At 41.2% G+C, this 24,015-nt stretch overlaps 1 protein-coding gene across 1 annotated transcript; it reads left to right on the forward strand.

Annotated features, from left to right (window-relative positions):
- Positions 1 to 270: 270 nt before the first annotated feature.
- On the forward strand, positions 271 to 22,606 carry LOC113008711 (uncharacterized). The gene is made up of 5 exons (XM_026146351.2): positions 271 to 1,285; positions 19,580 to 19,771; positions 20,029 to 20,182; positions 20,264 to 20,449; positions 21,000 to 22,606. Exons 1-5 carry the CDS (start codon positions 1,000 to 1,002, stop codon positions 21,331 to 21,333), a joined length of 1,152 nt encoding a protein of 383 aa, XP_026002136.1. The 5' UTR covers positions 271 to 999; the 3' UTR covers positions 21,334 to 22,606.
- The last annotated feature ends 1,409 nt before the right edge of the window (positions 22,607 to 24,015 follow it).

Here is a 24,015-nt window from a genome sequence, read left to right on the forward strand (position 1 = left end):
AACGTGTTGGTAAATCTGTCCCGTAGTCAGTCAAGTAGTCTGCTAACACCTGCTGTGCAGAGATACTGGTAGACTTGACCTGAGGTGTCAGCCATTCTATGTTGGGCCATGAGCTAAATCAAGTATTTGTTCTCTGTGCCACTTGGTGTGTTTCACTGCCTATGTAGTCGATATGTTTGAGTTTGTTGCAGGACCTTGTGTTTTATGCAGTCAGACTTTCTAACCACATACTGTATGGGATAAAAGTTCCAGGCTTTCCATTCTTTTTTTCTGCCAAAAGCTCTGGAAGCTTTAACTTCTCTTAGCATGGTGTAGTCTAATCTCCAGCTTGCAATCTCCTAGCTGGCTGTCATCAAGTAGCGAATAATCATCAGTCTGAATCGTTTAATGTAAACACCAATATTCAATGCTCCATGCATGCAACCTGCAAGAGGGTGAGAGGGGCAGAGAGGGAAAGAGCAGCCACCAGGAATATCAGGACTTAAGGCTGCATGAGTTACAGCTCAGCACGGCTCAGCGAGTGAGTTACTGTTATGCAAGAGCTCAGTCAGCCCAGCTGGAGATCAGGGAGAGAGAGAGAGAGAGAGCAGCAGCAGTCCGAGTGAGAGCACAAGCAAGTAAGCCGAGAGACGGCGAAGAGCAGGCTGGAGAGAAAACAGCAGCAAGTGAGCAGAGAGCAGGCAGATTACAGCTGGATCTACTACACATGCATACACGAACACACTTATATACACGCTGTCACGATCCTTTCTTCTGTCTCATGCCTCTATGCAGAGCAGCAGCATCATGAGAGGACACACAGAGGGAGTTTACCTCTCTTCACCAAGGGAGTAAGGAAAAGAAGAGAGGAGAGGAGAAGACTGAAGAAAGCAAGACAGAGAAAAAAGGAAAGAAAGAAGAAAACTTTCCTCTACAGGATCTTTCCTCCACGTTTTGAGACTTACCATGAGGCTCTGAATTCTCTTCCTCTCTCATAGCTCTTCTTCAGTAGCTGAACCCATGTCTCTAAAAGTGGCAGCCACCAGTAAAAGTGCCAGCACCCACCTCTTGATGCTGCTGTGCCCCCTGCTCTGTGCTCTGGTCCCTGCTGGAGGCTCCACACTGAGCCCCGAGGACTCGCGGAGCACTGCTGCCACGTTGCTGCCAGAGGACTTGACCGGCACAACAATACAACTCCAGCCAGACCTGCAGACTGAAGCCCAGACACCAACAGAGGCACAGACAGAAGCACAGACAGAGGCTGTGACAGATATGCAGACCCAGGGTGTCACCAGCAATTATACAGGTTGGTCTAATGCCTTACTTTTACTTTTACTTTTACTGTTTTCACTGCTTCAATATTTCAGTGTGCATGAGGGGCAAATGGTCATTCTTGCTTATTAGCAAAACATTTTGATGAGGATGACTGAGTGCCAAAGCTGAATCTATGGAAAGACTGAAATCCCACACTGAATAAAACATTCATACAAATAAGACAAGCAGCAACAACAAACAGTGTATTAAAAAGTCAATTTAGTCTTTTTTTAAAGTCTAACCCTTTACACATAATCCAGGAAAATTGCAAAAACTGTGAAAAAAGGACCACAATAACAACATAACACAGTATGCATAAAAATCCAGGTAAATGGGGTATTTACAAAAACACTACAAAAAGATTTTTGCATATCTACCTCCTCTCCAGTCAACCTCACTATGGTTTTATCTGGTTCCTTACCTGAACTCAACCTAAGCACAAAAACCACAACAACAACAACAAAAATTCTCTAAGATCATTTTCTTTAAGCAACACTGCATTTTATCTACAAAAGTGTCTTTGAAAGTACCTAAAAGTCCAGTGGACTTGTGTTTTATGCAGTGCTTTACTTGTGTTTTATCCTTTGCTTAAAGCTGGTTTGAAATTTTCAGCTTGAGCACCCATAGAAAAAAAGCAACTTACTCACTCTGAAAGCTTCCACTTTGTCTTTCAGTTCACTCACAAGAAAGATGTAAAAAAACAGAAAGAAACCAAAACAAAATAGAACAGGCATGTTATCACTCTGGCTGTTATAGTGGATGAGTGTGCCTCTCAGTCATTTGGACTGTTTATGAAGGCCTGCCTTTACTTTTGATTTATAGTAAATCCTTCTGTTTGCAGTTAAGTAAGCTTGCAGTTTTGTAATCGTGCGAACATTTGGCAGCACAAGTACATGCAAGGACACACGTGTAAAAGGAGCAAGACCCCCGTACAGAACAGAGCAGGCTTCAGTCACAAGAAATCTGACAATAAGTCAGATAAACAATACATAAGCTGTGAAAGATGCGGCTTGCAGATTTGCAGCAAATGTTGGCAGGATAAAACAGCCTAAACCTCTCATGTCTAAATTATCATCAGTGACAACTGTAACCAATCAGGATAAGTTGTTCTCCCCAGTTAAGAAAATAATCATTGTCACATACATCAAAAACTACTGTTTCTTTCAATGAAAGTCTGTTATTGCTTTCTCCAAAACGTAGAACGGGTTAGGGTTAACAGCTATGATGGCTTAAGTCTCAGAGGATTACCACAGCCACTATGAGATTTGTTAATTGGATGCGTGGTAGTGTACCAGCTGAGCCATTAGCAGTTGTGGGCTGACATTAAGATTGGCAGATCTGCCCGGATTGTTTGGGGTGGACTTTGTGGCCTGCTGCAACTAACAGTGTGCTCAGTTTGATTATTAGCATGAGCTGGTATACAATAAGCAGATAGTTCCCTCTTGTTTTGTGCAGGAAGCTGAAACTATTGTGTTTTTAGGGTCTAGTAGGTGCTTCCAAAACACGAGGCGTTTTGAGTGACACAATTTATATATAAGTCATTTAAATGCAATCCAGTTAGCCACGTAAATGGCAGCTCTAACGTTAGCGCTCACATTTACCAAATAAAAGACAGAAAAATGAACCAGCAGTAAAAACCTGACTTTATTAAACCTATGTGTAACAGAGGAAATACAATGTGATTTTGACTTGGCAGACCTAAATATAAAAATGTATAACAGTCATTTTTTTCAACTTGTTAGGCATCCATCACACTATGGAGCAATTTAGAGAGAAAAAACAAACAAGCTCAAACAGCATTAGAAGGAAATAAAAGGCTACAGCAAGAGATGCTGTTGGATTACATCACTGCAGAGCTCATATGAGCAACGTGGAAAGCAAACAGAGAAAAAAAATGGTAGCTTCCATGGGATCCCTGAAATGTTTGGTGTGAAACAACTTTAATATTATCAGTAAACGCAAATCCGTAAATGTAAGCAACAACTCTGTCATGCAAAGAGGAAACAAAGCCATTCAAAAAATAAATGCTGCTGTCTCCTGTCAGCTTTATATACAGTACTACAGTCTTATGAGATAAGTGGAAAAGTTTCATGTCCTGTGATTCTACTTGGAACTCATGGATGCCACAGCTTCTGTGGTAAAAAGGAGGTGAGGTCTAATAGTGCACCGAGCATGAGCAACACACATCTGCGAAGGCACTATCAATGAGTAGCAGACAATATGTTGCCATCCATTTTCAGGAAAAGGCTTGCCTATTTGAGCAAGATAATATCAAACCATAGTATGCACGTATTCCAAAAATATTATTTTAAATAAAAGAAAAAAAAACACAAAATACCAAGTTTCAACATTTCATATACGATGTAGTTGGATTATGATTTGGCAGACAGCTACACTTGCAGCATGTTTAAGTACAAACTGAGGGTTTCCATGTCTGGCTCTCTGATGCCTCTTTGGCAGCGGTCCCCAACCTTTTTTGCGCCACGGACCGGTTTATGCCCGACAATATTTTCTTTAAGGTGTCGCGGATAAATACAGCAAAATAAAACTAGTACCGGTACCGAAAAAAAGAAGATTTATTCATAACACATGTGAAAAAACCCAGGAAAACCGATAAAAACGATAACAAAATAACGCTAAAAACCCTGAAAACCATACATTACACACCCGAGCCTCAACTCTCGCGGCCCGGTACAGAAGTGTAAGTGGGTGCTGTGTGAGGCGGCAGGTGATGCAGTTAAAGAAAGTTCATTATGTCCACGCTGGAGCAGCTCAGCCTGAAGAGAAAGCTGCAGCGCCACTCGCATGACTTCATCTCTACTGGAGCATGAGCTGCCTTTATCTTTTCCTCCTCTCCCACTGCCCATCTAGGCTATTCCTCTTTGCTTTTCTGTCTATAAGTCTCTCCGTTTCACCAATCCCTGTCTCCTCTGTTTCTCAGTTAATTGCTTTTTTTTATCCTCTGTCACTTGGTTTCTTTCTTCATCTCATCTCATTTCCCTTCTTTATTCTATTATCATTTGTATTTTTTCTTTTACTTTTTCCCACTGTCTCTCTCTCTTTTTGGTTTTCCACCATTTATTCTTACGTCCTCGCCCACCCTCCTCTCAGTCACACTGCCCATATCCTCACGTGTACACACAAACAGCCTACAGCAGATGACAAAATGCAAAGCTCACGTGGCTAATACACACATAATTCACTTTCTCTCTCTCTCTCACACACACACACACACACTAGAAATGGACGCACTCAGCCCAAACGACAGCAATCTTCTTAAAGGTTTAGAAACAACACAGTTGCTCATTTCACAACTGCAGCAATCTGTCTGACCAAGCAGGAATAAGCACTTCATGCTTTAATAACACACACACACACATACAGGTAATCAGCTGGCCTGCCACACTGCACCACATGGAGGGTTTTCACTTGACCAGAGGTTTTATGCAAGAGAGTGCCCAAAAATTTTAAATCCTAAACGTGTGATTAATGTTAACTCTCCTAAAAGCAACATGTGAGTGGTAGCTATGTTTATGAAAAAATCAAATCCTAATCAGCTAGCTTTAAGAGATAAAAGCTGCTCTCCAGATTCTGTTTACTTACCCCCATCACTTTAAAGCTGTTTGATTTTTTACTTTAGGACCAGATTACAGCAGCAATGCAGTGTTTATGTTTAGTCATTATAGGTGTTTTAGTTTTGGCTTTGTAAGTATAAAGCCACTGTCAGGTGACAAAAATTAATTCAGTTAAATATAGGAGATGCAGAGCACTTTGATTCAGCAGCCAAATTAAAGGCAATGAACAAAGTCAAATAATAAAGTAAAAAGTAAAAAAAAATGTCTAGCATGATAAAGCATATAGTCGGTTCACCATGTGGATGTCACCCATTTCCTCTCCAAAGCGTGGTAGACAGCATGCAGAAGTTCCAGTACCAGTAGGGGGAGAAAATTTATTTAAAGCCAAAAAGTCATCCTTCTACTCCAGCTAGGCAGCTAACATGTAAAGTCTGTTTAAACACTTTCCCATAATTCTTTTCATGTAGGCTTGAAATGAAATATCTCCCTCTGCTGTTACTGCAACTTATCACACGTGGCCATTCGGCTAATATCACCCATTAGTCCTTGATATTTAGCTAACCATTTGTTCATTGCTTTTAACAAGTAATTCAGCCATCTGTAAATCTATTTCTCTAACCTAATTCTGCAGTTTTTACATTACATTTGGCTAACTAAATGTAACACATTTAGCTAACTCAATTTACTTTTCAGTAAACTGATCTATTTGTCCATTGCTTTTAGCTTGTTTAGGCAAGTGTTTCCCAACCACTGAGGCACGGCACATAGGTGTGCCATGAGAAATTATCAGGTATGCTGTGGAAGATTATCTAACCAACGATCAGCGTAACAGGCAGAACAACATTTTCTTCCACTGAAGGGCAGTACAACTACCTGCCCTAATTAAATGGGTTGCCGACTGCCAGTAAAACAGAAGGAGAGGAAGAACAAATCACATGATGTGAGCCGATGCAGCGTGTATTAGCAATAGATAAATATTTGAAAAGAAAAAGTAGTCAGTCTGACCTGGGTCCTGGAGAAAATTCTGACCCAAATGAAGGCCCTAGCATTAGTAGTGGTCAGAAGAACGCAAAAAAGGTATACTGGGGACAAACTAAGCCAATTCCCCTACGCCTGGTGTGTGGGGGGAAATGGTGAAAATGGTTTTTGTGACATTTCTGTTTGGTGGTGTGCTGTGTGATTTTTCTAAGGTGAAATATGTGCCGTGGCTCCAAACGGTTGGAAAAACTGGTTTGGACCGTTTAACATTCACTTTGAGCAGTTTCATTGAGCCTTTAATGCATTATTTACAGCTGTTTCCACCACTTTTCAATTACTTTTGAGCTGTTACGATCAGCTAACAGCTTTAACCATTCAACACTACATGACTATAAACTAACCAGCCATGTCAGGAACTCTTTTATTTATTTACTGCCTTTAAGCATGTAGACATGTTCAAGTAATCATGCTGAATTTCAAACTGAGTATCAGAATGGAGAAGAAGGTGATTTAAGTGACTTTGAATTGGTGATTGCTGGAGCCAGACGGTGTGAATATTCGAGAAACTGCTGACATACAACCACCTCTAGGGTTTACAGACAACGGTTGAAAACATTTTCCAGTAAGCAGGCAGTTCTCTGGGTGAAAATCCCTCATAACAACCAAGAGCATCTCTGAATGCGTAACCTATCAAAACTGAAGCAGATTAGCAGCAGCAGCAGAAGACCACACTGGGTGTCCATCCTCTAATGACCACAGTGTACCCATCTTCTTATGGCTGCTTCCAGCAGGATGTCCTAAAGATCAAACCACATCAGTTCACTGTACTGTAATAATATGCTTTAAAAAATCTGCATCTATTATAAGCAAGGTCAATTCTTTTATTTATTTATAGCTATTAAAGACAAGATTTAGTGTCTGAAAACACAACTGAGATGTCCTGTTAGCAGAATTCACAGTGTTAATATCGATGAGGCTGGCGAAGCAGGTGTCTTAAAGTTTAGTTCAAAGATCCTTGGAGTGTCGGGTAAAACAGAGCTTTCAGACTGAATCGATAGAAGCTGCGATTCATTATGCAGCTCATCCAGGAATCCTTACCACTGCCTGGAAGTAAATTGATCTCTATTGATCACGTTATCCTCAAGTGATTCTTCTTTTACATCTGACTATGTTTACATTTCTCTTCTTTTTCCTCTCTTCTTGTGAAATGTTTCAAATAATGCACGTTTATTAGTTTTTACTCATACTATTAAATTATCGATGGATTTTTATCTCAGATCGAATCAGATCAGAATCAAAATCAGATCATTATGATTCACAGCCTTCATTTCACCTACCATCCAAAACGTTCCATGCAGTATCTTTCACACAGAACTTACATTGTACATAATGTTCCTTGCATGAAAGGAGACATTTAGTCATAAACTACACAAGATTCATCCTGGAACTGAATGAATGATTAAAATATTAGGATTCATGAAGCGACCAGGAAGGTGCAAATTATGAAGCTAAAACATGCAATATGTGGTTTCCTTGCTGATGCTGAAGGTAAAAAAAAAAAAACAATCAAAAAAGGATTAAGACAAATTTTTAGGGGAATAAGATTCATCAAATATTGTATGAGGATTTGAAGCCTAAATGTTAAACTGACCAGTAGACTGACATTGGCAGCTCTACACCCCTTCAGATTAGCATACAGATAGAAATAATAGACCTGAATAAAATTAGAAACCAGTTGTCTTAGGGTTGGAAATTTTGGAAAGTAGGAACTTGAAACGAACTGAACACTGCACACTTAGATATCAGCATAAAAAGAAATCATTGGTAGAAATACTTTGTTTTGTACGACTTTTCTCAGGTTTATATAGCTTTAAATATGTGGTCAATAGCAGACTGAGCTGGAGATGGAGTGAGAAGCTGCAGCAGTGCATGTTGATGTCCAGATCGACTTCCTGCGGAGGAACTGGCAGACTCCTGATAAGCAGCAGTTATTTCAGCTTTAGAAAAGCTGTAAGCCTCAAAGTTAACATGATAACACAACCTATTAACCACGACAGAGTGTAAGAGTTAATGTTAATCCCTAAATTAGGCCTATATCTGTTACTTGGCAGACCTTTGGGCTATTTAATCTAAACAAGCCAAAATTGACAGCGAATCCTTTTTAGACTGTCTGGGATATTGCTTATTTTCCCTCTAAAGACATTTCTGTCCAAAAAATCTTTATTAAAAAATCTACAATTGTTTGACTGAATGAGACAACATATGTATGTATATATATATATATATATATATATATATATATATATATATATATATATATATATATAGATAGATAGATAGATAGATAGATAGATAGATAGATAGATAGATAGATAATATTTTTAGTGTGTTTTTAATGAAGTTAATCAAGTTAAATACTCTAAAGCGAATCAACTTTGCGAATAAGAACAATAAAGTTCAATTTTAGACACATTATCTACTTAAGTGTTGCTTGTAAGCTGCTTTTATTCACTCTGAGTTGCTTTAAATAAAAAGGTCAGCCAAAAACGTAAACGTAAAATGTTTTAATGCTTTTAATCTGATTACCTTCTTGGCAGAGCCTATTACCTTTGCCTATTCCAGGTTACATCTAGTGCAAGAAATCCTGTTACTGACACGCTGACACACGCGGATAAAGATGCATTCATTGGTAGCAGATAGAGTCCAGTATATTTTAACATGAGTTACTTCTGTCCACTTGTATATAAAAAAATTTTCTCCACCAGCTAAAAATAACATACGTTTCTCCCATTAGCACACCATTTTAATCTTCTTCCCTTATGTATAATACTGTTGCATGTTTTTAGTCTTACTAACCACTCAAAGCACATTTTTTCCATATGCCATTTAATTGAATACACTTTACTCAGTTTATCTACCTTTAGCTAGCCCATCTGTGGTTAGTCTAGAATCACTAATCTCATGTTTTTGAGTGGAACTCACACAGGCACAGGAATAACATGCAAGCTCCACACAAAATGGGCCATAAATGGACGTGCTGTGGGGCAACAGCGCTGCCCATCCAATCCAACCTCTAGTATCAGTTACCGCATAATGTTCGCTAATTTCCCTTCAGCGAGAAACACTCAAGAAAGGTGATACACAGAGGAGCGTTTTGGCAAAGATAATGTTGGCAGTTTCTAGATTTCTGCAGTTTGACTGACAGGAATTTATTTGGGGACAAGTATGGTACAAGCCACGACACACACACTTGTTTTCATATCTTAGTGAGGACATCTAACTGACACAATGCTTACCCTAACCCTAACCATCAAAAATGAATGTCTAACCCTAACCATAATGTAATTGTAACCCTGAAAGTAAAACCAAATTTGAGTCTGAAAAATGCCTTCAAACTCGTTCTATGGGCATTTTGTCCCATAAGCGACTGTTGGTCCCCACAAGTATAGTAGCACTCCTACTTTTGGTCCTCACGATGATGTATAAACACACACACGTAGATCCAGGGGTATTTCTGTCAATGACAAACACTGTCGTCACTCCAGAGCTGTCCAGCTCGGTGAGCTTCAGACAAAAAAGACTTGCCTCTGTACCCGGCCTGTCAATCCAATATGGCGTTTGGCAGTGACTCAACTTCATTATTACCTTCCCACAGCTTAAACCTAGCTCAACAAAGTCACTAAGCTGGAGCTGGAAATGAGCCTTCTCTCTTCTTTGATGGGTGAAGCAGAAGGGGAACAACTGCTCTTGCACTCTGTCATTTTTGATTTTCTTTTGTGATATAAGTATACTAATTTATCCTCTCAGTATTTCCATTTCCTACATTTTTAAAAGGCAAGCATGAGTTTTATTTGACTCTCCGCATTTGAAACAAAGTGACAGGCACTATGGTGGAACATGCACGCGGAGAAAGTGGGAATAGTCCTGTTATATAAATTTGATGAAGCCTTTTTGCTTAAATGTGTGCTTTTTTTTCTTCTTTTTTTCCCCTTTTTATTTTGTGCAGAATGTACTGAATTCATGGAGCTGTCGCCAAGGCTAATAGAAACTCAAAAGACACTATCGATGCTCAAAATTCAGTCCTACTGTCAGATCTCTACCTGGAAAAATTATCCTTGGTCAAATCTGGCAGCTTTCGGCTAACGTCTGTAGTTTTTGCACACTCAATGAATAAAGGAAAACATAAACCAAGAGATAATCCCTCATAAATGTGATGATCATTTCACATGTTAGGAAAAAGGATTAAACATATGCCATAAACACATGCACTAATTCACAGCTGAGGTTTTAAGGGTTTGCACAGGAGCATACGCTGCACAAGCAGAGAGAGCTGCGGGCATTAGGTAATCAGCTGTGATGCAGCGCATCAGCGAGGTGCCACAGAAATAGATCCACTGATGGATAGGACAGGGAAGCACGATGTTTGTTTGAGCTCAGACCATGTAAGAGAGCAGCTGGAGCAAATGGAGCAAAAAAAGAAGTGCTCAAGAAGATAGGAACTTGAGGACAAACAAGATGCAGCAAGTCAGCCAGATACCCCATCTCTCATTAATATCAGTTCAGAGTTTTAGCATCTGCGTGACTCAAATGAAGTTTATTTGGAAGCATTGTGTATCCAAGGATAGGTTTTGTGGACACTAGCCATGTTTTTCCTGAACTATCCCCCAACTCTGTGAAATGTTTGTTTTTTTATACATAAGACAAGTATTACAATTGCCTTTTTTAGGTAAGATTATAAATTTGAGTTTCTATAAGTAGCTGAAATTGAAATAAAATGGGTAAAGGGCTCTATAAACCTGCTGTTAATAAAAACACGCATGCATTTTTTATTCACTGCATTTTCATTTGTGCATGCTGTGGGTACAGATAGTGTGTATTGGATGTGTTCCCTCTGCGTGTGAATGTGTTTGAATCTTTAATGTGGAGAACCTAATCTTTATTTAATCACAAACTATTCCGAGTGCTTCCATGACAGAGACGAGTGAGGGAGGTGATAAAGAAGAATACAACCCAGTGGATGTTTGGTTGGACAGTGTGGGGTTGCCTGGTTTGGGGAGTGGGGAGGGGTGGGGGGCAGAGTTGTATTAGTACCCTGCTGGCAGCCAAACTCTTTGATATTTTTTTTCTGAATGGGTCTGAAACAAATCGACTGGGCAAACACAGCACAGAGCTAACACACACACATACCCTCACTGCGCTCATACTGTCTTCTCTCTGGGGAAAACACACAATACCTGAACACCAGCATACCTCACAGAAGCAAACGAAGTCTGTGCTTGGAAGCTGCTGTCAGTCCCCCGCTCACACGTCCCCTGTGAGCATTCATTTCAGTTAAAGTCAGATAAAGAAAAAAGTACACTCCAACACAGCCAACACAGATTCAATCTTTTCAGCATTAATTTTGCTTTTCATTGTTTCTGAGCACCACTGAGGACACTATGCTTGTTTGCTCTACACTGTCTTCATTGTTCCTTTTCTACAGTAAAAACCCAGAGGGAAGAAGCTAAGAATCTCAAAAGACATCTCAGAGTCTTAAATAGTGCACCCTGTTTCCTAATGTGTTGCTTAGTAAGTTCACTTTAAACACTGCTGATAAATGGATATCAGTTAATGGGATGACTCTGACTTTGTCAAAGGACTACATAAAGCCACCACGATAAACCTCATTGGATTTTGAAGCTTTTGGCTGGTGGAATCTTAGATTTTTTGAAACTGGATGAATAATTGGCTGGCCAACTAATGGTTAATTATATCTGGTGAAAAACAGGCTTAAAATAAAATAAAAACGACAGTTGACATTCAACAGTACTTTTAAATAGCCACACCCTTTTATGGTCATGAGCTGCAGAATTACATAAAGAGACCATTTTTGCACCAGCAATACACAATTAACATTATGGGCGATCGTGGCTGATGGGCAATCGTGGCTCAAGAGTTGGGAGTTCGCCTTGTAATCAGAAGGTTGCCGGTTCAAGCCGCGGCATGGACAGTCTCGGTCGTTGTGTCCTTGGGCGAGCAGCCTCTCCTCTGTCAGTGCGCCCCAGGGTGGCTGTGGCTACAATGTAGCTTGCCATCACCAGTGGGTGGATGACTGGTTGTGTAAAGCACTTTGGGGTCCTTAGGGACTAGTAAAGCCCTATATAAACACAGGCCAGGCCATTTACCATTATTTCGTGTATAGTGTTTTAACCTCGAGAGCGAATAGGATTACTTTATGTTTATTTATTTCTTATTGTTGAACACTAGTTTTGTCACAATATTACAATTTTCAATACAGCGGGGAAAAATATGACCCAAAATGACTAAGCACAGCAAGAAAGAGGTTAAAACAAAGAGCCATTTTCCGGCAGGTTTAAGGTACTTTATGTTGGCTGTATTTTTTATTTTTTAAATCGAGTTGGTAAAGTGGGCTGCTACTGGGACAGGGCTGGTAATGATGACTGCTAGCCACTACTCACTACCTTAATTGTAACTTAACAGATAGCTAATGCAGCTATCAGGTACTACTAATAGTTAAATGGCTATGGTTAACATGTGTGCCAGCCAGTTTAGCATTTGTGATAACTCTTTAAAATTTAAGTGCTGTTGAAATGGGAGCTTTAAGTTCCACCTTTTTTAGCGTCGTGAACCACAACTACTGTTCAGGTGTTCAGCTGCTAGTGAGAGGAGGGGCTGTGAGCCTGCCTGTCCGTTCCTTTCAGCTTTACTGAGCATTTTAGCATTAAACCTCAGTGTCTCAATTGTCATCACACCAAGAACCTGTTGTTCATTGTAAACACACTGTAGCTCAAGCCCAGTGTCCACTAGCTGCAGATCACACATAGCCAAAGTTAACTGCTAGCTGTTGAACAGGGTGAACCGTTTAGATGGTACTTGCCAGGAATTGTAATTATGAGTAAGTGACAACCAAGAAAGTTACCTTTGAAAAATGTAATAAAATGAATGCTAATGTTGCTTTAGTCATTAAAGTATTTAAAATTGATCTTGTCTCTCTGAGTACTACAAATCCATCCATACTGTAATAGCCTGCTGATTTAAAACAGAGTGAGTCCATTGCTGAGCAACGATAGTGACATTGTTTTGTTATAGTACACTGTTAATGCATGCTGTGGTTTGTGGTCAGGAAACACTGACCTCCAGTCATTGGCTCTCTGTAAATCTGCAAGTTCCTTTAGAATCCTACTGTAAATAAAGCAGCTAAATGCAAATCCATATGGTTGATAATCTCCACCAGTTGATAATCAATATGACCATGAGGACAGTGAACAATGTGTTGTTTAGTGCGCTGCCTTTTAATAGGTCATAAACTGAGAGCTCCTGGTGCCGTAATAATGTCTGATAAACTCACCAGATGAATCTCTGATGATAATTGCATTCACCTCGTTTTAATTAAAGATCATTTAGCTTTCATTCAAATGCAAATTTATCTCTTTAATATTCTTTCTGTGAGAGGTTTGCCCCACTACAACACAAATGAGCAATTACTTTTTATTTCCACAGCAGGAATATTGAATGTTGCAAAGGAGCAAAAGAAAAGAGCAAAGTATTGGAAAATAAAAGAAATTTGACTTGAGTCTGATCCACATCACTGATGACATCTTGAGTGTGTAACTTTTCTTGAACAAGGTTAAACATAACGTCTTTTATAAGTTAAAGGTGTGCTGTATTTCATGACTGTAAAGCAGATTGTTTGAATCATTTAAACAGATGATGTCCTTTAATGTCATTTCTTTATCTTAGTGCCGTGTGTGCATGCTCTGCCAATACAGACATCAGGACCTAAAAAATTCAAGCGTTTGTTTTTTTTTAAGTACACTATAAAGCCCCCTCTACAAAATACATGATGGTCGCCAGATAGATATATACTACATACAAACACAAAGCATGAGTAAAAGGTCTCTTAAGGGAAACAGAAAGGCTTTTAGTCCACCGTTTAAAAAAGAACAGAGTCAGCTTGTCCTTGTTTCCCTGTACTGTAGCAATCACGCACCTGTCTCGTGTATGCTGTGCTGTGTAACTCTGTGTGTGTGTGTGTGAGGGAGAGGATGCTGTCATCTTCGCATAGGATCATGGGATCCTCTCCCTTACTGTCTCTAACGCAGCAGAAATCCTCCCATCTGTCGCTCCTAATCAGCAGAGAGCAGCTTGTATGTTCATAGGGATGATATCTCTCTCTCTCTCTCTCTCTCTCTCTCTCTCTCTCCCATGCACACACACACACACACACACACACACACACACACAAGATTACACTAATAGTGACACAGCAAAGCATTCCACGGTATCACGCGCTCCTCTGGCCATTACTCATTAAAACACCATAATAGCAAACACTTTCTGTGTTTAATTCTTTAATCCATTTTAAAGCACAAATGATTATTTTTTTTACTAAAAATAGAAAATATTACTATAGATAGAACAAAGGTGTCCAACCCACAAAGAATCAACCTGGTCATCCTCCATTAGCATCTTTCAACTTAGCATTTAGCTTTAATCTCGTGCAGATTAACTGTTCAAGTCTAAGAAATTCATGTTCTAACCTGCTTCCAGTTGCTGTGTTCAGCAAACCTTTCTGGGCTGTTGTGATATACCGATTTGATATTTAAAACATGAAATATTAGGATCATGATGGCACTATACATACCACACATCTAGTGTGAACCTACACTGTATCGTAAAAGTAGATGAGAAAGAGAAAAAAGTTAGCCTATATTCAAGGATGACCCAGGGCTACTTTCCAAAACCGAAATGAAATCACAATAAACTAAAGATAATTTTACCAAAGGAAATTACATATTTTTACATTTTTCCATAGGCATGAAATAATATAATTATAAAATAATTATATTATAATTATTGGGCCAAAAAAAAAAGTGCAGCAAAAATTTGATTGCTAGCATAGCATTTAGCTACTAGACACTATAGAAACCCTAGTAACTGCGTTAGTGCGTTCCAATAGTAAAGTCAGAAAACAGGATTTGTTTTGCATTTTAGAAAGGTCAACACATTCATGCATCACTATCGATACAGCACGATGCTTATTTGCCACCGCTGCAGCATCTTCATGGGTGGATCCTGGTCAGTGCTTTGCGTGGGTTGTTTTTTTTAGCAAATCTCAAATAGCAGTGGCAGTATAGATTAAAAGTTCATATTAAAATTTTACATTGTCTGGCAGTGAAGCAATCAGAATTGTTGTCTGAAGTCCAAACAAAATGCCCAACAGATTAAATTGGGCTGAATCTGATGATTTTCCAGTTGAAAATCCCAACTGGGACTCAAAAATTCCAATTTCCAAGTTAATCTGGACCACATTAAAAGTCAACAATACTCTGAGACTTCAGGTAACGATGGGTGCTATAAACACTGGTGACGCAAAATGGGTGGACCAAGTTCAGCGTCTACGTGGGCAACTGAAGCAACTAGTTGATTAGTGTAGTTAGCTAAAGTATTATATGACAGGATAATTAATCCATTAGAGGGTTACCAGAGCCTGGAATATTGTCTAGTGACCAGCCAACACAATAAACCGATTGGTGACAAGTGTCTTGTTTCCTTTGTGAAAGTTTTCTTCAGTTAATGATTCAAGTGATAATGCAGCTTTCCAATTCCATGATGAGGTCAAAACATATTTCTGTACATTCTGCTGGATATCCGCCATTATTAGTATAAAACTCTGCAGATATAACTCAAATGCAACATTCTGGCAAAAAATTTTTAAAACCCAGAATTTCTGCAGTTCAATTTACACCTGGTGACTGCTGAATCGTCACTACTATCGACTGTATGCACAACCCTGTCAGCCCCTATCGCATGTTCATTTTCCCCCCCAGATATTTTTGTTGAATTTTATGCATCAATTTTACAAAAGACAAATTGCACAGTATGCTGTTTTCTTTTTGAAGAACGTAAAACAATATGAGACATACATTCCCACATCATAATTACAACAGTGCCAGTAGATGTAAAAAAAATAAATAAATAAAGAGAGAGAGAGAGAGAGAGAGAGAGAGATCCAAGCTAATAATACAAAGTGGACCCACACCCCTGCACAAACAAACAAACAAACAAACAAACAAAAAAAAGGTCTAAGATTTAAAATAAGTGGTCAGCTTAGTCATCGTAATAAGTCAAATCCGTAAAAAAAAAAAATATATATATATATATATATATAAATAACACCCAGCACGCCCCTGCGGGCGGTTTATCCTTCAAGCTCGGGTCCTCTACCAGAGGCCTGGGAGCTTGAGGGTCCTGCGCAGTATCTTAGCTGTTCCCAGGACTGCGCTCTTCTGGACAGAGATCTCCGATGTTGTTCCCGGGATCTGCTGGAGCCACTCGCCTATCTTGGGAGTCACCGCACCTAGTGCTCCGATTACCACGGGGACCACCGTTACCTTCACCCTCCACATCCTCTCGAGCTCTTCTCTGAGCCCTTGGTATTTCTCCAGCTTCTCGTGTTCCTTCTTCCTGATATTGCTGTCATTCGGAACCGCTACATCGATCACTACGGCCGTCTTCTTCTGTTTGTCTACCACCACTATGTCCGGTTGGTTAGCCACCACCATTTTGTCCGTCTGTATCTGGAAGTCCCACAGGATCTTAGCTCGGTCATTCTCCACCACCCTTGGGGGAATCTCCCATTTTGACCTCGGGACTTCCAGGTTATACTCCGCACAGATGTTCCTGTACACTATGCCGGCCACTTGGTTATGGCGTTCCATGTATGCCTTGCCTGCTAGCATCTTGCACCCTGCTGTTATGTGCTGGATTGTCTCTGGGGCATCTTTACACAGCCTGCACCTGGGGTCTTGCCTGGTGTGATAGACCCCAGCCTCTATGGATCTTGTGCTCAGAGCTTGTTCTTGTGCTGCCATGATTAGTGCCTCTGTGCTGTCTTTCAGTCCAGCTTTGTCCAGCCACTGGTAGGATTTCTGGATATCAGCCACCTCCTCTATCTGCCGGTGGTACATACCGTGCAGGGCTCTGTCCTTCCATGATGGTTCCTCGTCTCCCTCCTCTTTCTTGGGTTTTTGCTGCCTGAGGTATTCACTGAGCACTCGGTCAGTTGGGGCCATCTTCCCAATGTATTCTTGGATGTTCGTTGTCTCATCCTGGACTGTGGTGCTGACACTCACCAGTCCCCGGCCCCCTTCCTTCCGCTTAGCGTACAGCCTCAGGGTGCTGGACTTGGGGTGAAACCCTCCATGCATGGTAAGGAGCTTTCTTGTCTTTATGTCAGTGGCTTCTATCTCCTCCTTTGGCCAGCCTATTACCCCAGCAGGGTACCTGATCACGGGCAGGGCGTACGTGTTGATGGCCCGGATCTTGTTCTTACCATTCAGCTGACTCCTCAGGACTTGCCTGACCCTCTGCAGGTACTTGGTGGTTGCAGCTTTTCTAGCGGCCTCTTCATGGTTCCCATTCGCCTGCGGGATCCCCAAGTACTTGTAACTGTCCTCTATGTCTGCAATGTTGCCTTCTGGTAGTTCAATCCCCTCAGTTCTGACTACCTTCCCTCTCTTTGTTACCATCCGACTACACTTCTCCAGTCCGAACGACATTCCAATGTCATTGCTGTATAGCCTGGTAGTGTGGATCAGTGAATCGATGTCTCGTTCACTCTTGGCATACAGCTTGATGTCATCCATGTACAGGAGGTGGCTGACAACTGCTCCGTTCCGTAGTCGGTATCCGTAGCCAGTCTTGTTAATGATCTCACTGAGGGGGTTCAGGCCTATGCAGAACAGCAGTGGGGACAGAGCATCTCCTTGGTAGATCCCGCACTTGATGGTGATTTGTGCTATGGGCTTGGAGTTGGCCTCTAGTGTTGTACGCCACATCCCCATTGAGTTCCTGATGAAGGCTCTTAGGGTCCCATTGATCTTGTACAATTCTAGGCATTCCAGTATCCAGCTGTGGGGCATTGAGTCATAGGCCTTCTTGTAATCAATCCAGGCAGTGCACAGGTTGGTCAGTCTGGTCTTGCAGTCTCGGCTGATTGTTCTGTCTACCAGTAGCTGGTGTTTTGCGCCTCTGGTATTCTTGCCAATTCCTTTCTGTGTCCCGCTCATGTATTGACCCATGTGCCTGTTCATCTTAGCCGATATGATGCCTGACAGGAGCTTCCATGTAGTACTGAGGCAGGTTATTGGTCGGTAGTTGGAGGGGACCGGTCCCTTCTTGGGGTCCTTGGGGATCAGGACCGTCCGGCCTTCAGTTAGCCATTCCGGGTGTCTCTCGTTAACTAGCAGCTGGTTCATTTGTGCTGCCAGACGCTCGTGGAGTGCAGTTAGCTTCTTCAGCCAGTAGGCGTGAACCATGTCGGGCCCTGGTGCTGTCCAACTCTTCATACTGGAGACCCTTTCTTGGATATCTGCCACTGTGATGGTTACTGGACCCTGTTCAGGGAGGTCGCTGTGGTCTGCCCTCAGATCCTCTAGCCACTGAGCATTGCCGTTATGGGTTGCATCCTTCTCCCATATGCTCTTCCAGTATTGCTCCGTCTCCAGCCTTGGTGGTGCTGTTCTCTTATTGTTCCCTTGCCACTGAGAGTACACCTTTGCTGGTTCTGTGGAGAACAGCTGGTTTATTCTCCTGCCTTCTATCTCTCTGGTGTACCTCCTCATATATATATATATTAAAAAAGTAGATAAATAGATAAATAAATGAAATCATAAAGTGCAGGCTCAATAGAGTGTGTATAATTAAACATAAAATAAATAAAACTAAGTCTGAGCTGGCTAAATGGGAGTGTTGCATCATATGTTCATTTTTTTCTATCATTCTTTGCAGCGATGCAAAAAACAAACAAAAAAATGCTTGCATTGCTTTTCTGTAAGCTGCAGTATAAAAATGTGGCACATTTTGTGCAATCAGTGATGCTGTATGTTTACATGAGATTTTCTGAGAGCTTCAAAAATCCCCACAGCACAAGCTAACAATAGCTGCTGTATCACAAGACCTCTCAGAGGTATTTGTGTATTGTAGCATGAGGAAGATAAAAATAGTGCTGCATGCCTCTGCTTTTCTCCATCTATCGCTCTCTGCTAGTGAAAATGGTAATCTAAATGCCCCACCACAGATTGCAGAAACTTGGGAGCAAGCTGTGGTTATGCCTGAAACGAACATGGATAAAGAAGCGGGAAAAGAGGGGGGGGGGACATTAACTCTGCTAAAGATGGTCCAGCTATTGGAAAAGACATTAACTCCACAGAAATCAAATGGCACTAATCCATGAAAAGGCATAATGTTGGCTCACACACACACTAACTCATGACCTCAGTGAAAAAACCTTTAGAGGGTTCTACTATACTTTTCCTTGCTCGGTCGCATACATATACTGTTATAGGACCTAAAGTTGATATTCCACATGGATAAAGGTTAAAATGAGGTCTTTGTAATGAGCTCTAAGCATCATTTTTCTATTCTAGGCTCTTGGTGTCTTGATGCCTGCTCTGCGGTGTCCCTGAGAGTAGATATCCCTAACATAGTTATCTCTGGCACACCTCTGGCTGTGAGTGCAGCAGCCCTACTCATCCAGCCTTTTGTTTGCGAGGGGCTTTCAATCAGAATAAAGAAGGCTTAAAGGAAGGTGTACCTTCCTCAACTCACTAAACCTCAGTGCCCCCTTGAGGACTTTTGGAGGGCACCCTGTCTAACTTAATCCCCTTTTTCTTTAGCACAATGACCATGTGTTTGGTTGATCTAAGCACTTTTGTCCCACATCCCATCAGGTCTGTCCTGTATGCCTGTCCTGCCACCACGTCGGGGTTCCTTCTATGTGGAAGGTGGAACAGGTGTGTCGATCGGGAGTGCTTTGGCCTTTTGGTGCAGAGATGGATACCAGCTGGTTGGCAGCGACAAAATCTACTGCCATGTCAGGAATGGTAAAGCGCAGTGGAGCAACTACCTGCCTGTCTGTGAAGGTGTGTAGATTTAAGTATGGAAAACCTAAAACTTAAATACATTAGCCCAAAGATTTCTCTCCTGCATTTACTTTTTTTTAGTTTTCACCATTCAAACTTCTACTTTTATAAAAGAAAGAAAAAAAAGACTCATTGACAGTACACAGTTCTTTTGTGTGCTCAGGGAACAAGTCTAACTGTTCCTCTCAACATGCAAGCAATCAAAGCAAAGAGGAAAGAAGAGAGAACCTGAAGAGTCATTTCTGCTCTCCCAACAGCTATCCCCAGGCCGGAGGACCGTGGACTGAGAGTGGCTGTGCTGGCCTCAGTTGTTAGTGGCATTGTCATCCTCGCCATGTCCCTGTCCTTTCTCATCTGCTGTCTGCAGGAGCGATCCAGCCGGGACCGTTCCAAGAAAGATGGACGGATCAGGTAGGAATGGGGATGGCGGTGCGGAGTTATGTTGGTATCAAACTCTCAAAAACTGATAAATCTCTCCTGTGACCTCGTCAGACGCAGAGACAAGCGCTCCGCCCGTCGCAGCGAGTGCTGGCTGGAGAGAGAGGAGGGCGAATGGGAAGCCTTCCCTCCACCTAAGATCTTCCACCTGTCCCAGAGGATGAACCCCCGTCTTGCTCCAGACAGCCCGCTCTACCTGACGGGAGGCCTCAGTGGATACGAGAACAGAGGATACCAAAGGTAACCTGGCAACATTCACAGGAACCAAACACACAGAAAATCTTTTTTAAAAGTCACTAAAAACAAAATAAACTCAACATTTCTCCCAAATTGTGCCGAGACAAATATAGTAAGTAAGAAGGTTTACACCTTAGACCTTTATTTTGGATACATGCGACTGATACAAGTAAATTGAACATGCCTGTATTGTGTTATACATGTAAAAAAAAAAAAAAGGGAAATGAATCATGATCATTTGGAACCAGACCAAGACCACTTCCTCTTGAGGGTCCTGGTGGGGTTGTTTTGATCTGCACTTGAGAGCAATTACGGTGTGAAAACACTCACTAACGGTTCTGTGTAACAACCATCTGCTGAGTCAAGTTAAACTTGGGTTATTTTATAGTTGTAGCATTTCTATAATTCCTGACATGTTTCAATAAACCAGTTGTTTGTTTCGATCTGTACTTTAATCTAATCTTGAAGTGAAGCCTTAGCCTAACGTGGATACATTTCATATGAGTTCTCTTGTTTGTAATAACAGATGGCTTATTGTGCTTCTGTCTTTCAGGAGTCAGGAGAGTCTGCTGAAGGCCTCCATGCCCGGGCTCTACCGCTCCGAGTCTCAGCTTTACCCACATGTTGTCCTGCAGAGGGTCCCAACGCCGACTGCACCGTCCGCTCCGACTGCTCCCTCGGCTCCTCTCTACCTTCACCTCCCTGACTCCTCTTCTGCCGCTTCCTCTCCCGCCCACACCATCCCCCACAGCCAGCCACACGGCATGCCACAGTACCCCACCCCAACATATCCTCCAAAACCCAATGTAGTGCCAAACTACCACCACCCAACACCGGCGCCCATCTATCCCAACCCCAATCCAACACCACAGAGGCCATGGCAGTAAGCTACGTACTTCCGCTTCCATTTTTTCTGGGCGCTGTGGTGCTCCTACTGAAGAACGGGCATGTTCAGAGACACATGAAGTCTTTTTACTCTTTCTTATCCCAGTTTTCTCCCACAGAGGTCTGCCAGTGCCAATAATCTAAAGCAGACATGTAGAAATGGACATGCAGCCAGCGTAGAAGCTCCCCTTTGTTGTGCATGCTTGATGGACTTCTCAGTTTGGACTGAGCGGGAACCTAACAACTTTTTTCCCCTTGATTCTCACTCAGATGAAGCTATGTTACCAGCAGGGGGAGACTGGTGGAGAAAACCCTGCTTTTGTTTAACAACCACCAGATCGTCATTACTGAAACCCGATGTAGCCTAGCAACAAAGGGACACAAAGAGTTGTTATTTAGATTCCACTAATTTTGTTCATTGAAGGAAGACTTTGTTTAGGCAGCTCTCAGAAATGTACATTTTAATAGCTAACTGTTTAGAAATAATCAGCCATCATCGCACATATTATTCTCTTGAGCTAAATAAATTGACAAATATATATTTTTTGACATATCTTCTTGGAATCATACCCATCTTTTTACCAGAGCCATGTGTGATGTAATGAAAGCAGCTCTTGTTAATACACTGAGGTATTTTCCCACAATGAATGGGTAAAACACAGTAATGAGGGCTTTTATTGGCAGCAAGCGCCGTTGTAGCAACCACTGAGCAAAGCCAGCTTGTGTGGATTTAACAGCACACTGGCTATTGTTAATTCACATATTCTTTCTTTCAACACTGTTAACTACTTTTAACTTTTTCTTCTGTCTGTGTCTGTTTATGTTTCCTTCTTGCAGCTATTTGTGTAGTACAATAAGAAAATTAATAAGAAAAGCTTTAGTGATCAGCACTGTGGCTGGTGAAACATTCCAGCGTGGTTATTCTGGGGACGCTTGTGGGTTATAATAAAAAAAAAAAAATCATCACGTTATAATTAATTCTATGACAACATATTTAATTTTATGAAGATCTTTTGTGCAATGTTAGTGAAACATGAGGAAGTCAGGCACACTGAGTCTGCAGTGGGTGGAGATGCTAAACCTTTATTGTTCCTTTGAACTGTTTAAATGCATTTAAATCATAAACTGTGCAAGGCCCATTTACTTTTATTTTTAATAGAACACTAATAAATCTGCACTTTAACCCTTTTTTAAATGGCTAGTCTTTTACTGTAAACTATTTGTATAACAACAGGACTGCCATAAATGCTGAATAAAGAGAGTTCAATATGTTCAGTATGTGTTTTAAGAGTTTTTCAAAAGGAATGCATGGAGAGATGATTACAGACCCAATTCATCACTGTGTCCGGGCAGCTGAAAATGACAAGCTGGCCTACATTTTCAGCATGTTTTTCACATTCAGCAAATCACAACAGTTTCCTCAAGACACTTTATGTTGTAAGGTTAAGACCTCACAATAATAGAGAGAAAAAACCCAACAATTAAAAAACCCCTATAAGCAACACTCTGTGACAGTGGGAAGAAAATCTCCCCTTTAACAGGAAGAAACCTCCCATAGAACCAGGATCTGGGAGGGGCAGCCACCTGCCACGACTAACGATAACTGGGGATCTCTGATGACATCATGAAATCTGGTACATCGCTCATACCATCTTCCCAACCTTGGGTGTTTTTGGAGGAAAGGAAACCCTGTCTGTCTCAAAGGTAAAGGCAAAGGTAAAAGTTTACATAGCCACAAGTCCACTAACTGGACATTTGATTGCAACTAATGCAAGACCAAGATTATTACACCGCCCGGGCTTTTGTGTCAACACGATGAAGTGTGACTTAGGTTAGGACATCATGTAAAATCCAACCCCAGAATCTACTTCACTACATTCAGATATCTGTAACAGCTTTACAGAGCTGGCACATGGTGCAACGTGGCTCATACTTTCTGAGGTAAAAACAAGGTCTATGACTCAATCACAACCTTAGCACTCACAAACTTAAAGATTTTGAGCTTATTCCATCAACTAAGCTTTAAGCTCACAAGACCCTTAGACCTCAGGGCTGTCCTGCTGTCAAAATGTCCAAGAGCATGGGGACATTTTCCCAGATATTAAGTGCTTTTTATACACTCCTTCCAAAAGTCTGCATTTATATAGACTTTGCACAAGGGAATTACCCACAGCATAGAAGACTGTGATGTTTAACGCAAAGTTGCTATGGAAACCCTTGCATTTAGAAACTAAAAAGAAGTAGCTGTTTCCCTAAAGGCTTTGGCGATGAAGAAAGTTCCAAATCTGCAAAAACACAAAGTATGTTTTGACACTGTTAGAAACTACAGTCACATTGCTACTTATACCGTTTACATTCTACTTATGCACAGCAAAGTTTCAAAGTGTCCTAACAGGTGATATTAATTAGGCCTAAAAGTGTTTTGTCCCTTGGCGCCCTAAAACATACTAAAGTGGGTATGTCATGTAATCCATGTACATCCAGCTAATTTAAGAATACTTACCAGGAGAGAGACATCAAATTTTTCCAAGTGTACCATAAAAAGAAGACTTTAAGAGAGCAAGCAGAGAGAGTTCACCACAAGATCAGCCCATACCAGAGGTTGATCTTATAGAAGATCAACCTATACCTATACCATATGAAAAGAGGAATGTCTGCTGAAAAAATGTAACAACTGCAATCCA

This window comes from Astatotilapia calliptera, chromosome 17 (genome assembly GCF_964374335.1).
Source record: "Astatotilapia calliptera chromosome 17, fAstCal68.1, whole genome shotgun sequence".
In the NCBI taxonomy this organism is placed as follows: domain Eukaryota; kingdom Metazoa; phylum Chordata; class Actinopteri; order Cichliformes; family Cichlidae; genus Astatotilapia; species Astatotilapia calliptera.

Excerpts from the sequence above, each read along its gene's own strand:
- LOC113008711 (XM_026146351.2), top strand. The coding sequence starts at position 1,000 with ATGTCTCTAAAAGTGGCAGCCACCAGTAAAAGTGCCAGCACCCACCTC. Across the intron at positions 19,772-20,028 it reads CTACCTGCCTGTCTGTGAAG|CTATCCCCAGGCCGGAGGAC; the intron begins GTGTGTAGATTT and ends CTCTCCCAACAG. Across the intron at positions 20,183-20,263 it reads AAGAAAGATGGACGGATCAG|ACGCAGAGACAAGCGCTCCG; the intron begins GTAGGAATGGGG and ends TGACCTCGTCAG.